Source organism: Protomyctophum bolini (assembly GCF_963924005.1).
Source record: "Protomyctophum bolini genome assembly, chromosome: 2".
NCBI lineage: Eukaryota > Metazoa > Chordata > Actinopteri > Myctophiformes > Myctophidae > Protomyctophum > Protomyctophum bolini.
In genome coordinates, this window is record NC_137863.1 from 27,637,087 (window position 1) to 27,653,897 (window position 16,811).

At 41.5% G+C, this 16,811-nt stretch overlaps 1 protein-coding gene across 1 annotated transcript; it reads left to right on the forward strand.

Moving 5' to 3' along the window:
- Positions 1-1,619: 1,619 nt before the first annotated feature.
- LOC308335798 (sodium-dependent neutral amino acid transporter SLC6A17-like) lies at positions 1,620-12,826 on the forward strand (the record flags this gene model as incomplete). The annotated part of the gene is made up of 11 exons (XM_080793006.1): positions 1,620-1,899; positions 3,360-3,517; positions 5,242-5,368; positions 6,513-6,694; positions 7,216-7,326; positions 7,441-7,682; positions 8,272-8,464; positions 9,043-9,235; positions 9,403-9,562; positions 10,441-10,609; positions 11,578-12,826. 11 exons carry the CDS (start codon positions 1,620-1,622, stop codon positions 11,962-11,964), a joined length of 2,202 nt encoding a protein of 733 aa, XP_080649132.1. The 3' UTR covers positions 11,965-12,826.
- Positions 12,827-16,811: the final 3,985 nt, after the last annotated feature.

Below are 16,811 nucleotides of genomic sequence, written 5' to 3' on the forward strand. Positions count from 1 at the left end.
AAGTAAAGAAGTTTCAGTGAGATGTGTTTCGTGCATTGTTCCCGTGTTACACTATCCACTCTCTATACATTTCGGCCATGTGAAAAAAGCTGATCTAAAAGCGACGCAGTGTGAGCTTGTAGATCTGATATTTTCAAAAGATGTTTATACATTTTATTTCATACATTTGAAAACTTGGGACATTCTGCATAATGACTACTTTCTACTTTTGGAAGTTTACATTTTTATACCAATAATTTTATACTTTTAATCAATTATTTATTGCGACCGTATGGTAGGTCGCATATTACTATGAAAACCTGCAAAAGCTGTGCGTTGCTCCGTCACTCACGCCTCCAAAAATGGTAGTCAGTCCATCATTTTCACACCCTTAGTGTTACCCCAAATATTGGTGTTTGGTGAGTTAAGCCAAATTAGGTCAAATTTTATACTCTCTGGCTGAAGTTAACACTGTGGATTTTACTGTTGAGTTAGGATATGTTGTTTAAGTGTGTCAGACTGTCAGTGGATTAGAGGATTTGCAGGGGATAGCTTCCGTAAAGTTAAGCTTGCAGAGAACAGAGAAATGAAGTAGAACAATTTGCACGATTGCAAATCTTTTGAATCCAAAAATCTGTGATGGTCTGATGGAAGCCAAGGGTGTGTCCCTGTTCCCTGATTCCAATAGGAAATATCATACTAAAATTCATCGAATGTCTGAATGTCTGAATGTCTGAATGTCCCTGACAGCGCTTTATCTCAACATTGGCTGGCCCAATCACTCCCACTTTTCACACAGGCATGGACCATAATTATATGGAGGTCTTAATGGAGCCCTTTTTCCAATTTGACACATTCATGATTTATAATGAATTTATTAGTGGATTAAAAAATGCAAAAATGGGTATTGTACTGTCAATATGACATGAATATGAATGCAAAGTAGCGGTCCATGTGTGGACAGGCTACCTGTCGCCGTTGTGCATGGTGAGATGTGTGCAAACCGTGTAGTTTATCAGGAGAAGAATACCAAAGGATGCAAGATTTATTAGTGAATTAAAAACGCACCGGTACCCCCCCACGGCCACAAGAGGGGGGCAAATATCTCACAACGGGTAAGGGCTAGTATTACATAGAAAAGGGGCTCGATAGACAAATTATTTCTGATTTCCTTCGGAGGCCAGCTTATGAAGACCACATGGGCCAAGACGGGGTATCAGGAGAGAGGAGATCTACTATCTACTAGATAGTAGATAGTAGATCATAAGGCTTCTTTAAATCTTCTCAGGTGTGAATTGGATGCCAATGAAGGAAGGGAAGAATAAGCTTATCTTTTAGTGCTAGTTAGATTCTACCAGCAACATTTTGCACAAATACCAATTTGTATTGGATTCTTATGTTTTTTTGTTTTTCTTTCAGGACTGTGGCTTGCAGCAACTGACCAGCCACCACCGACCAGCCACCACCAAGTGACCAGCAACTCACCTCGGCATCTCTATTCAAACCCTTTTTCGCTTTCTGTTTCTACCAGTCTTGCTCTCTCTCTCTCTCTCTCTCTCTCTCTCTCTCTCTCTCTCTCTCTCTCTCTCTCTCTCTCTCTCTCTCTCTCTCTCTCTCTCTCTCTCCACCCCAGCGTCCCGATGCCTAAGACCAGTAAAGTGATACAGCGCGTGCAAAGCCATGAGCACGTCACAGAGTCTGTGGCTGATCTGCTCGCGCACGAGGAGCTGGACTACAAGAACAGCGCCCTGAATGTGGGAGGGGCTGCGGGGAAGAAAATCCCTCAGATTGAGGTGCCCGAAAACGATGGCCGCCCAGCCTGGAACAGCAAGCTGCAGTACATCCTGGCCCAGGTGGGCTTCTCTGTGGGGCTTGGAAACGTGTGGCGATTCCCCTACCTCTGTCAGAAGAATGGAGGAGGTGAGTTTGGACCTTGCTCTCCATAGTTAAAGGACCACTTCACCACTTTTCAACCCATCTTCATATAATAGGTCCTCACTAATAATCATGATAAAATGGCACAATTTCTTTCTACTCAGTCTGTGTCTCATAGGAGGGCTGAGGGCAGTTCAGAAACCCGTCCACAAGTGACATCATCGTTAGGCAGACTTAAAAAAGAATTGTATTATCGTGAGAACGATGGCTTCCATTTTCGCATTGCAACTTTCCAGGAATAAAAAAGCCTGCCGTTTCTATTAGCTTGGATTATATGAACGTAGGTTGAAAAGTGGTGAAGTGGTCCTTTAATAGTTAGGATCCCAAACAAGTGTTGAAAGTCATCTTAAATCACAGACACAAGATACTGTGATTTGTTGCTACATGACATTTCCACTGGTCTGTCTTTCACAGAGGAGCTGGCTATAATTAGTATAGACGCATTATCGATTACTACTGCCAGTAGGGCAGGAAAAATGATACTCTGGTATAAAACTGGAAAGAGATAGTACTCATGAATTAAAAATGAATGATTTATATATAGTCATGATGCTTTATTTTAGTTCCTAGAGAGGAGGTGTAGGTCATAGTAGGCAAGAATTACCATGACAAATCTATGAACATAATGTTTACATTCAAGTCCTGAATGTGCCCGTGCAGCCAAACGCGTCCCTTGCTTATCTTCTCTTTCATGGAATGATTTAGTGCATACAAGCAGCATTATTTACTGATGGTAGACGCCTAAACGACAGGTAATGTGGTCAGGTAATGTGAGCAGGGGAGCTGCCATCATTCACTCTATAATTTGCCTCTCGACAGCCAATTACAGACACATTACAAGGTCTGTCATGTGGAGCATTTATTGCTCTTTGGACGGCTCTCTGTTGTCCTTTCTTCTCGTGCCTTTTTCTTTCTCGCTCTTTCTCCCATGCATGTCTATGTCAGTCCCTCCCTTGCCAAGTCTTAATGCCAGAAAATATATCAAATCACACTTTGAGCTGACCCCAGTTCAGGTAGCTGCAATCGATGGGTTCTGGCTGAGCAGTCACAGCATTTGTCATTTTATTTACACACTGGCAGAGACCCAAAACAATGTACAAACGTATACTGTGTAAGCTTTTTACTTTTACTTTTCTCTATTCATCCTTTAGTCCGTTTCTTGATGTAGCTGTGATGTAATTACTACTTTTGATTTACGTATAGTATAATCTTGCCTGTTACTGTAATTGATGCAATGCATCACATTCTTAATTTGAAAATCACATTACTTTCATTTCAGCAAGGGATGTAGTTGTACCACAAAGTATACCTTTGCCATACATGTTCATATCCTGGTGATAACTGACCCTGGATTAGACCGGAAAGGACAGCATTTAGACACACTTTATGTGCACTTTGTTTATTAAATATACACATACCATAACACCTATGTGTTTTTGTCTCAGGAGCGTACCTGGTCCCATATTTTATCCTCCTCATCATCATTGGAGTCCCACTTTTCTTCCTGGAACTGGCAGTTGGACAGAAGATCCGACGTGGAAGCATTGGGGTGTGGAACTATGTCTGTCCCCGTCTGGGGGGTATAGGGGTGTCCAGTTTGATGGTAAGCGAGTGAAACAATGTCATTTTCTTTCAATTTACTGCTGGGCGATAATAATCATAGAACACACAGTTGTCATCCCAACTGTTGTAGCGACTATACTTCTTCCCATCAAATCAAATAGTAGTAGTGCTATGAGGCTGAGCTGTCGGCAGGAACTGTGTGACGCGTTTCTTTCAATCAAATCCAGGAAAGTTCTTATTGTAGTTAAGTTGATTTATTGACAAATAAACAAGGTCCAAAAGAATGTACTGAAAATGTTGATAAATGAAAACGTAGGTATACTTATAAACGATTAAACGACTAAACGGTCAACAGAAAATATTGAGCCTAGAGCTCACCCCCATTCTCTCACTGAATGCCACTGCCCAGACACACAGCTGACATAAGTACAATGATTAGCAGACACACAGCAGGAGCTCATCAATCAAGTAAGGGCTGTGGCACATCGAAAACCCAAGCATGGGAAAAAATAAACAAATAGAATAAACAACAAACATACAGAATGTTGCAAATCTGCCTGCTATGTATTGAGTCATGTTTAGACATGGTCTCTGTATTGAACAACAGATTGACATTACATTAGTGTAGTGTGAGTCCCCTGATAAAGATCGAAGACAATACATCAGTGTCTCACACAAGCCCTGCAGGGATATGTGCTTTGCAGAAAAATATATTCACTCACTGTGTGATTTATTGAAGTGATGTTTTTTCTGCACCGGCAAACACCTTAAAACCGCCACCAATTCCATGATCATCTTGCACCACACAGCATAAATAAATCCCTTGGAGCACTGCAACTTAGTAGAATGAATCTTATCCTCACAGTTGCAAGGCTGGTGCTAAAGTTCCTATAAATACATCTTTAAGCGATTACTGTGGAAACCTCTGAAAGAAAGCACTTCAATTATTTGTGAATCTCCCATCCATATTTAGCTCCACCTCCTCTGTGTCCTTGCTGTCATGCTACAAAGCATGGTGCCTTATTTGCATACTCATTTCCATTCAATATTAATATATTATTCTGCTTTGCTACAGTATGACAAAGTAGACATCATTTACTTATAATTTTTGCACCGGTGCTAACCGCTCCTACATGTGACTTTGTGTGTATGGCTGTATGTTAGTCAGTAGCAGCACAGTTACTGAGGTTACTGCGTCAGCGTCATCATCATACTACATGATCATCATCATCATCATCAGCATCATCATCATGTAGCGGGGAGAATAATGGATGTACAGTAGTTATTTAAAGGCCAGTGTAACGCCCAAGTCCAATACTCCACACCAGTGCAACTATACTTGCAACATGCGACAACTTCTTGCAACTACTTGCAATCCCCAATGGCAGTTGCAAGGTATTGCATTGTTGTGGACTGGCCTTAAACTGTTATGTTTCAAGGAGTTGCGACTAGTTGCATTTGCAACTAGTCGCAACAGTACAGTCTGGCCTTTAGGATGCCAAGAATCCCCCCTCGCATGATGTGCTGAGACCAGGCAAGATGGAGCGTGTTGTAGTGATGGAGTGTAACCCTAACCCTACTGTGGTCATTTGTTTTGACAGTTTGGGTCTCTGCCACTTGAAGGCCAATTTTAAATTGAGTTGCAAACTCCACCCAGCTAGCAAATCAGTACCAGCTTGGGAGCCCTTCAACAAGTGCATTAATGTGATGGACCTTTATTCACTTCCATCTCTAATGTACAGTACATACCGTACGTCTCTGCAGGTGTGTGGCTTTGTAGGCCTCTACTATAACGTGATCATTGGATGGAGCATCTTCTACTTTTTCCAGTCCTTCCAAGACCCTCTTCCATGGAGTGACTGTCCCATCAGAAGGAATGGGTCACTAGCCAGTAAGTGTACAACACATACAGTATACGAGTCACCAACAATATATTTTCATGGAACCACCAACAATATCCTGTGATTGAAACAGGTATTTGTGTTCCAACAGTAAACAGCATTTCCACATGTTTTAACCTCGGCTGACTGCTTCTAAATCACACAGAAAAGTAGATTGGCTGATAGTGTTAACTACTTTGCAAGGTGTCTTAAAACTAGATTGACATAATCCAGATTAAACTCCTCTGAGTTTCCATTAGATTAGTGGTGATAATATTCCGAGCAGAGCCAAGAAACACTCAGCACATACTATCTATGACTCAGCAACAATGGATCTGCCAGCAAATGGAAGAGGGGGGTGTAGTCAGTATCCCCAGACAGAAGGATGGGCACAGGACAGGAATGGATCACTGCTGTTTTTTCACACTGGACCCCATTAAGATCACAATACAACACCAATGCAACATTGAGGTGCACCGTTCTGAAGCCAGTGTTTGTAGAGAGAGATTTCCTCATGATGGTCTGTGGGCTGGTAAACAATAAACCAGAGTCACTGCAAACAGTTTGCAAACTGATCGGGTAGACGGGAAATGATTGATGGAATTATGTCAGAATTATGATTCAGCTACAATATACTGTACACTGTCATGCCACCCACTTGAGCTTGCCAAGCTGTGTGTGTGTGTGTGTGTGTGTGTGTGTGTGTGTGTGTGTGTGTGTGTGTGCGTGCGTGCGTGCGTGCGTGCGTGCGTGCGTGCGTGCGTGCGTGCGTGCGTGTGTGTCCCCACAATGATTAAAGCACTATAAAACAGATTTCTCCAACCATGTGTCACCTCCCCTCCACGCTTTCCAAGGTTGAACAACAACAATATATGTACACAGAAAAATGTCAGGTGTTGTGAATGACTGCACGTGCTCTGCATACCAAACACAGAGTTGACCTTGTTTAGCTCAGGGAGCCAAACCACAGAAAATAGAGATATCGACTCCCTGCGTCATCTTTCCCATCTAATTCTCCCTGCTACATGCTTGCACCTGCACCTTCACTGTTTGCTGAGACTCACCCATGTGTGGTCCCACCCATGTGTCCGTATCACTGTGACTGTCCCCACATATGGTACATACTGACTGACCTCCCTGTCTTATCATGAACAGTTGTGGAGCCAGAGTGTGACAAGAGCTCAGCCACCACTTACTTCTGGTATCGGCAGACCCTTAACATCACCAGCACCATCGCAGAGAGCGGCGGACTCAATGTGAAGATGACCCTATCTCTGCTGGTGGCCTGGATTATCGTCTGCCTCGCTGTCATTAGAGGCATCGCCTCCTCCGGGAAGGTTAGAATGTTTGCTATCAAAGACCTGAATCAGAATCTGTTTATTGGCCCAACATCACACAACAAATTTGACAAATGTTGATGCTTTGCTCTCAGGCACATAGGAAACATTATATATAGCAGATATAAAACATCAGAGTAAGATATGAAACATTAATAAGGAATACCGGTATATGCAGTAAGGAGGATTGTGTGAGAACTGGTGAGAGCATTATGCAGTGTGAACACTATTGGAGGTGTGTATGTTGTGATGAGTCGAAGCATGTTCAGTAACTAGTATAGCACATGAGGTAGATATAGCAATAGGTAGACATTGCACTTGGTAGTTACATCACATGACAAAAAAAAGGCATGAGCAAGATTTGATTTGTGCGGCACGGTCGGTATCAAAGTGGACTGATTCTGATACATAGATACTGTAGAATAGACCAAATTCAGTAGCAAGATGGATTTGGATGTGTCATAAAAGTGAAGGCATACAAATGTAGTCTGAAAATATATTTCTCCTCTCTTCCCTCACAGGTGATGTACTTCAGCTCTCTGTTCCCCTATGTGGTGCTTTTCTGTTTCCTGGTCCGGGTTTTGTTGCTAAAGGGATCAGTGGATGGCATTGCTCATATGTTCACCCCCAAGGTAAGACTGAGGGAACCCTTCTCTCTCCTCCCGTAAGTATTGATTCATCATTACCTGAAGATTATTGTTTACTGTACAGTACGCATATATGTTTCCCCCAATATTTATCAACAGCTGGAGAAAATGCTGGAGCCCCAGGTATGGAGGGAGGCAGCCACCCAGGTCTTCTTCGCCCTGGGCCTGGGATTTGGAGGAGTCATCGCCTTCTCCAGTTATAACAAGATAGACAACAACTGTCACTTTGACGCTGTGCTCGTATCCTTCATCAACTTCTTTACCTCCATCCTGGCAACACTGGTGGTGTTTGCTGTGCTGGGCTTCAAGGCAAACATCATGAACGACAAGTGTATTGTGGAGTAAGTTTCCCACCCACTCCTCCACATGCCATTCCTGTTAAAGCAATTTTTGTTTGGTGGAACCGTAGGTTTGTATACCACCTGGTTATTTTATAGTCCAAATATTGTCAAATGTTTTTATCCTTCGCTTCTGTGCTCCATTCACTATCATTGCACGGTGAAGTTAGTTTAGCACATACAGTAAATGACAGGCAAAGCATATTCCAATATTTTTCAAAAAGCTTAATGTTAAATGGCTAATTTCATGTTTATTTTACTCTTGATGGAAGTTCTGTAGCACGACAAAAACAACAATGCTACTAGGCGCAATAGCTGGGAAACAACATGTACCTTTTTTCCTTCAGCTTTGTCTGTGAGATTTTGAGACCTGCATACAGTCAGTGTGAGAGTGAATGGAATCACTATTGTTCCGGTTTCTCAAACATAGAAGCAACAGATTTTTATGTGATGGCCTGGTAGATAACCCACGGTTCTACCAAGTGCTAGAACGTGCTATTTATTATTTGGGAAATATTTTTCAATAATTATATTATGTTAATGAAATATGTTTCAGTAATAACCTGGTTATTGCTTCCAATTGTCTGCACAGCAATGCAGAGAAGATTCTTGGATATCTCAACTCAGATGTCCTGAGTTATGACCTAATCCCACCCCATGTGAACTTCTCCAACCTGAGCCCATCAGACTATGCTGAGATGTACAGTGTCATCAAGACAGTGAAAGAGGGCAGCTTCTCTCAGATGGGTTTGGATCCCTGTCTTCTGGAGGATGAGCTCAACAAGGTCTGTCTTGCTGATTCAGTAACTCATCATTCTGTGAACTTAACAACTTTTTAGCCCACTAGTGTCCATATTTTGTCATGGGGCTTGTCATTTGGGAATGTCATTATATTAAAGGATTGTGAAAATAGCAGATCTTCAAGTTCACAATGTGTCGCTTCACAACAATTAATGAAAGAAAACGCTACTATTTTTTAAATTGCTGGCTATTTTCACTGCATGACACCATTGTACGACAAAGTATGTAATAGTGGACGTGGGCAACTTTGGTGATGAAGAGGGCCAGTATATTTTCACATTAACTCCAGAGTGCCACATTGCATATACTGTTGGGCAGACATCTCTTATTTCCATATTTTTTTTTGAGAATTTGAGAACAGCAAATAGACATCTTATGTCATGATGATATACGATGATAAGAGCGCCCCTCACTTCACACGGCTGTGGTTTTTAGATAATGTTTGGGATTTTTTTCCTGTTATAATTGATAGAGATAGAAGAGAAGATTGTGTTCTACCTTTTGGACACCACTGCATTAAATTATTCTCCATGACCCCCATCCCCCTCCTCTCTCACTGCAGTCAGTACAAGGCACAGGCTTGGCTTTCATCGCGTTCACAGAGGCCATGACCCATTTTCCAGCCTCCCCCTTCTGGTCCGTCATGTTCTTCTTCATGCTCATCAACTTGGGTCTAGGCAGCATGATCGGCACCATGACTGGCATCACCACGCCAATCCTGGACACCTACAAGGTCAAAAAGGAGATCCTCACAGGTGAGCCCTGATGAACATTATTTGTGACACATTGGTCCATGTGTACAGAATACTAAATACATACTGGGGGAAAACAAATGAAAATAATATAAAGCCTCCAAGCTTATGGCATTTGCATATGTTTTCCTCTTGTTTAACAATGGTAATTTCTTCTTCTTCTGCTTTAGTGGGCTGCTGCATCATAGCCTTCTTCTGTGGTCTGCTGTTTGTTCAGCGCTCTGGCAACTACTTTGTCACCATGTTTGATGATTACTCGGCTGGTCTGCCCCTCACTATAGTGGTCATTCTGGAAAACGTGTCTGTTGCCTGGATTTACGGCACCAAGAGGTGATGCCAGACGTACCACAGATAACTCTTTCTGTCTCTAGGTGTGTGTGTGTGTGTGTGTGTGTGTGTGTGTGTGTGTGTGTGTGTGTGTGTGTGTGTGTGTGTGTGTGTGTGTGTGTGTGTGTGTGTGTGTAATGTCTGGGTGGGTGTATTTTGTGTCTGCATGTCTGTTCACTGTTCAGTGTGTATGCTTGTGTTTTTGTATGTGTGGCTTTGTGTGTCTGCATTCAGACTTCACTCCACTCCACTCCACTCCTCTCTCCAGTTGAATCCCTACTTGATTCCTTTTTGTTTTTACTTTTTTGATAGCTGCTTCGGGGGTTTGTTTTTTCTGTGCACCACTTAGAGTAGACCCTCTATACTTAATAAAACAGAACAGAGTTAAACTGTACAACTGTTCTTTTTCAGCCTGCAGTACACAAAGTCTCTTTAAGACTGATCTACAAGCTCACAGCGTGTTGCGAACTTGTAGATAAGCTATATTTGGCGAATGTTCCCCCCAGAATAGGAATGCTGAGGTTTATGTGGTTAAACGCAAAGTATAAAAGTTATTTTTAGTCTGTCCTAATAGAAACAAATATTCTCTCCAGTTTTCCTTGTGACATACTGTATCTTTGGAGGAAAGATTTACTTATTTTACATACAGTTAATACGACAAAAGGTGCTATAAAGTAGCAGCCACGTCATTTAGGTGCATTGGATGAAAATATTATAATATTTAGAAGCTCTGGCTTACACTGATCTCACACTTGTATGTCAGACGCTCTGGAGCGTCTGAATTGTGCATTGTAAATTGATAGTTGACAGCAACAGAAATATACTAACTATACAAAATTAACTACCTCCATTAAACACATGCACTTGTCTTTGGGTGTCAGGTTCATGCAGGATCTGGAGGACATGTTGGGTTTCCGGCCATATTCCTTCTATTTCTACATGTGGAAGTACGTTTCTCCTCTGTGCCTCATCGTTCTCATCTCTGCCACAGTCATAGAGATGGTCATCAGCCCACCAGGGTACAATGCCTGGATCGAAGAACTGGTCAGTGTGTGTCGTGTGTTCCTGGCATAAGCAACATTTTGTACCTCAAACCAGTTGATGTCAGATTAGTGAAGTCAATCGAGACCCAAAAGGTTAATTTGATGTCTCCCCCGGACCCAAACTAGTGAAAATAGCAGATCTATAACCTCACAAAACGTGTTGCTAGCTTGTAGATTTGCTATTTATTACTTCTTAAAAGTATTTTCACCCTCTAATGAATGTATTTTTTTATGGAATTTAAGGGCAGTCACAGGGACTCTATGGAGGAACTGAATTGGGAGAAAATGAGAAATGTTCTGCTCTGTCAAATAAGCTTTATTATTGATAACAAACAGGATCGCTGTATTCTATTTCTTTGCTTGGCCTTTCTTTCTTCAGCGATCCTAGACCGGTGTCACGCGTGCGCACTGCCGTTCACTTCTTGTATACAGGCGGACTAAAAAGCTGAATAAATCTATATCTACGAAGCTCTCCATCGTTTTCACAAAACGTGCAATGTTCGGAGGTCTTTTCTGATTATCCGGTAATCCCGATTGGAACATTGGCGTTTTGTAGACTAGCGCAAGGATGGCCTCATTTTAGCATTTAAAACGGACGCCACAAACGGACGTGCATCACACTAAAACCAAGTACATCCGGGTCTGCAGTCAAGCGTTGGCTCTTGCGTCCACCAGGTAGCAGTGATACGGTTAAGTAGTTAAAGCAAATGTTTCCTACAAAAACCTGGCAGGGAAACTAAACTGCCATCACAAACTGTGGAATTAATCATGTGGCCATGCTCTGGTGTGGGGTGGCCATGCAGCTGCCTCCCATCCTTGATTGCCAGTTGCCACCACTCTCCAACCAGGGTCCATCACACTGACAGACAGATTAGATTACTATAACTATTAATAAAGCGCACACACCCTGACGTCACATTATTGTCTCCAAAAGTCACTCTCTCTCTCTCTCTCTCTCACTCACTCTAGGCTCAGGAGCGCTTCCAGAGCTACCCTACCTGGGCACTGATCATGTGCTTCGCACTCATCGTTGCGGCCATGCTTCCTCTCCCCGTCGTCTTCATCGCACGGCACTTCAACCTCGTATCGGACGGCTCCAACAAGCTGTCCGTTGGCTACCGTAAGACCATGATGAAGGACATGTCCAACCTGGAGGAACAGGACGAGACGCGGTTCATCCTCGGTGCCAAGCCTGGCGGGGTGCCCGTCCCATCCGGGCCTGTGAGCAGACCCTACCTGGGGCCCAAGCCCATCGACCCCAACTCTCTTTCTCCAAGCAGCTGCTATGGAACAGGCTACCAGAACGAAGCCATCAGCCCCGTCACCCCAACCACACCCATCACCCCAGAGTTAGGCCCCTGACCTATAGCAAATCTTATCTTTTAATGTTTTCCTTTGCCTACTTTGCCTTTTCAACAAATAGAATCTTCACCAGGGGGCGCTGCAAGTGCTCCATAAAATCCCTACCACTCAGAGTAAGCTCAAAGCAATAATGTAATTCCTCCACTTACTGTAGCAAACATTGCTGGAAGTAACCACAACCTGTGAAAACGCCTGAAATAAGGAGTATGCATGTACTGGCAGAACAAATGGATCTAAGAGAAAAGTCAGTATTTCCATCAGATTGTGTCCCACAGTCGATAATTGCAAGACAGTGTGAGGACAGTGAGATACAGCTGTACCCAGTGCTGCTCTGTACTGGATACTTTAATATCACTATTTCAATATGTTTTTGATCAGGGTCTGCGGCCTGCTTTTCTTTGCCGAAGCCCTGCAGTGCAGGGGGCACAGTAGTATCACTGGCACAGATACTGCAGCGCTCACCCTGTTTTGTAGTACTCTTAAAGGGACACTTTAAGATGTGTTAATGACGTTTAGAAGATTTAGAACACTTTCCTGGGGATTTTATGTGTGTAATATATGTGGTTTTAGTTTTAGATATTTTAGATATTTAGCAGTGTCCATGATGTCGTGGACACTGGGCTCACTTCCTTCCTGGACTACAATTCCCATAATGCTTTGGTGCACTGCTCCTCCTTGTGGATAGGGGGAAGGCTGTCTTACTGGCGAGTGACTAATTCCCGTGCCAGTTGCCGTGGGCTCCCCCCAGCGCATGTGCCTCACCGCTCCTCAGGCCGCGACCACGCGACAGACTATAATATGCATGACTATTGACTGACTATCGTAAACGATACAGACAGACCTCCCCAACAATATCACAGAGACGAACAATATCGAACAATATCCCCGTGGACCATTGGACGATTGGACGATTTAAGATGACCCCATATTATGTTATTCTCCATAGAGAAAAACTAAATTTTCTTCTCTCACCGCTCGCGCTGTCATCCTGTCGAGAGCGGGGAGGCAGGTGGGCGTGGCACGAGAATTACTGAGACATGTAGTCCAGGAAGTAAGTGTAAGTGAGCCCAGTAAAATATCTAAAACCACATATTACACACATAAAGACCCCAGGAAAGTGTTCTAAATCTTCTAAACGTCATTAACATTTGTTTGCAAAAAGGGTGAAGTGTCCCTTTAAGGCCTATTCATACTCCAGTTTTAGGTGATAAAGTGACCGTTGCGGTGGTTAGTATAGTAAAAATAGAGAGATGCGTTTAGGTGAGCAGTGAAGTGCTTACCACCATAGCGTGATATCATTTTGTAGTTTTCAGTGGTCACCTTATCAAATAAAACTGAGTATGAATACCTAGAGGAATGTAGAAGAGGAACCACTGTGTTCTAGTTTGTTGGTACTGCATGGTACTTGAAGCCAATTTGAATGTGAGTTTAGTTTAGTTTAGTAGGTTTGAAGAAGCCTAGTATTGTTCGCTTTTCTGCACTCCAGCAGCCCTGTGTCAAAGCCATAGTCTCATACAAAAATGAGTCTCATATTTTGTATTATTCCTGTATAATAGTGAGTGTGTACGTGTGTGAAATAGTATGCAGTTTTATTCTATTTAAAAGTCAACAAAAAAATAGAAAACAATCTATAATAATTGTTTTGCGTTGTTTTTAGAGCTCATGGGGCTCTGCATGAAAAATAACTATGCGTAAGGCTGCTGCAAAGACGCCCATTCATGTGATAGCACACATTCTGTACAATGCACAGTAAATCTGCCCCGTTTATGAGTGTACAAATGTAACCAGGTGGACATGTAAGGGTCCATTTATTTACATGTGTATATCTGTATAGGCTATATACAGTAGCCTATATCTCGGAGTTAAATTAACACTGGGGACTTTAATGTGTAGGTGAACATCCTCATCAAAGTGTCAGTCTCCTATATTGTGTGTAGTTGGTATTGTATTTATTTGTTGTGTAGGAGTGATGTGATGTCATTATGGATATCTAAATGTCAACATTCTCTCCATGTCACACACACTTGTAGTTGCAGAGACTGTATAATTTCATTACTTCCACCAAAGAGATAATGCAGATATTAATACTTGAAAACAGCACATTTGTATTACTGAATAATAGGACACTTCCCATTTCTTAGATATGAATTAATGGCATTTCATGTACAGTAAGGTTAATTCGTGGGTGACTACATGTGTACATTTCATGTACAGTAAGGTTAATCCGTGACTACATCATGTGCTCAATTGTGCTTTGAGTGAACCGCAATGAGCTTCTTTGAAACTTTTACGTTTGTGAAATAGAAAGACTAGATTCTATCACTGACTAAATCATAGCTTGTTCGTCAGCGGATCTGAATGGTTGAAAAGGTTGGTGGAAGTGTTTTGTCAGCTGGTTTTGATACAATCAAGACTTTCATCTCACACATTTTTAAATGCTGCAAAAGCACAAATAAGATTTGATTGCCACAAGATTTACACATGTTCAGTGTAAAGGCAAGCCAATACACAGTGAACATAGACTAATACAGCCAATTTAAGCACAGAGGAATCAGTTATGGATTATGGAATCAGTGAATTGACAATTACTGCAGGAGTACATGTCCATAATCTGGTTGCTTTAAAAGCAATTCATAAGAATTAATATTTTCATCAGCACACATGTACTGTATGAACTTTTCATACTTGACAACAGTATCAGGAAATTACGCACATATAACTACCGGTAATGTAAACTGTAGCTAGTATTTTGTTCTTTTTGCACAAGCATGCACAAAAAGATACATGAACAGACAACAGTATTACTGTCCGTTTGCACTGATTCCTTGTCCTTTCATGCAGTCAAAGCTGGCAACTATGTTGGTTCAACAGAACAGACCGGTCTGTTTTGTTACCAATTGAACTGAAGTTGGAACAGCACATAATTCGATTGGCCAAAGCACAGAAGAATTCTCACAAAAACATCTTCCACTTTTGTACACATTTGTAGTTCTTGCTGTCATTAGTCATACTACTCATTTACATGTTAGCTTCCGTCAAGGGAATGCTTTTCTTTTTCAATCAAAATATTCAAAGCCATAGTGTTATCGATTAAAGGGACTATATTTATATTACTGTATTAGCTGTTGGTGTATATTCTACTGATGAATAGTGGAGATTTATCTTCAGAGTTGAGGATATATATTTTCATCTTGTGTGATTTGGATTGTATTTAAAGACTTATCTATTTTGTAGTTTGTGAACCTACATGACATGTGAAAATGACTGTAGGAAGATGTAATTTAATGTTTATGTTCAGATGTGCCCATCCTCGGGGTAGCCTTGTGTTTTAATAGCAGAAGGTAACTGATTTACTGGATTTGGGGTCCTTCTTTCACTACTTTCTAAGGAGCTCTGCATGTATCTTCAGAGGTACTTCTAAGGTTTTAGACTTGCTTGTCCAGTTTGGTTATGTTTTCAGTCTTATGTTATAATATAGTGGGTGGAAACCAGACCTTTCCTCTTGTGATTGTACCATGTAGATAGCGCTTTGACTTTAAAGTCTGTCAAGTAAATATTGTGTCTACAGATTACACAGCAAATAATCAAACTTGTAAAAAGATTGACTCTTTGTCCATGTGAAGCATATAAATGTCTTAAAAAGTTCCAAAATTGTACACACAATAACCATAAGTCAGTGGACACCTTCTAATGAGTATCTTTCCAGCACTTTGTTCCAGCAAATGTAAATCTTAAGGCTATACAGCTATGACATTCTGAACTTAAGCAATTGTGTTCTCCCAATTTTGTGGCAACAGTCTGTGGAAGGCCATTACAGTATGTGTTTCAGAATGACAATCTTATCTCACATGCTCCCCAAACAGAAAGGGTTTGTGGACATGGGGGAGGAATAACTGCACAAAGCCCTGACTTTAACACTATCAAACACTTTTGGAATTAGTCTAATCGCCCAACATTAGTGTCTGACGTCATGAATGGTTTTGAGGATAAATGGAAGCAAATTACAGTCATTGATTACATGGAGCTGGTCCCACCGCCCTCCCTTTGCTACTATAACATGCTCCATTAGTCTGGTATAACAATGCAGCAGCAAGTTGCTGTAATTTAGCCACAAGATCGTTACTTACTTAGGTTGCACTTTCCTTGTATCCCAATTCAATCCAAATTTATTTGATAGGGTTAAGGTCATGGCTCTTTGCAGGCAATTAAAGTTATTTTTCACTCAGCTAAACAAAGCATTTCTGAATGGGGGAGTGTATGGGATTGGCAATCTTTAACAGACACCAGCCTTCCACACACCGTTGCCACATTGAACATTGAAAACAGTGTAGTTCTCCAATCACTGGAACAAAGGGCACTAATAGAAAATTTAGAAAGAGGTCCACAGACTATCGGTCATATAGTGTATAAAATATGACAAGTAATACTGAATGTAAATATGAATGCACTTTTTCGCTTTGCCTCCAAAAAGAATATAATTTCTTTCTATTTTAGTCATCGTTAGGCTCAATGTTTGCTCTTGACTGGATACAGTCTGGGAGGCAATGTTTTGTTATAGTGTAACTGTAGCTGAAAAAATATTAATAACAATGGGAGTGAATGTGTATAATGGGAGTGTATGTGTATAATATGTGTATGTGTGCGTATATGTATTAGATTGTAGATTCCTTCTGATTCGCAGATAAGTAAGCCTGGGACCGAGGCTAGATGTACTGTGGATGCAGGGCCTTACTGAGCACATGTTTCACAATAATGACAGTTCTTTCTCTTCAATCCTCATGATTGTACGACACTGACACATTGTAATATATATATATATGTATTTGAATGATATCACTGAAAATATC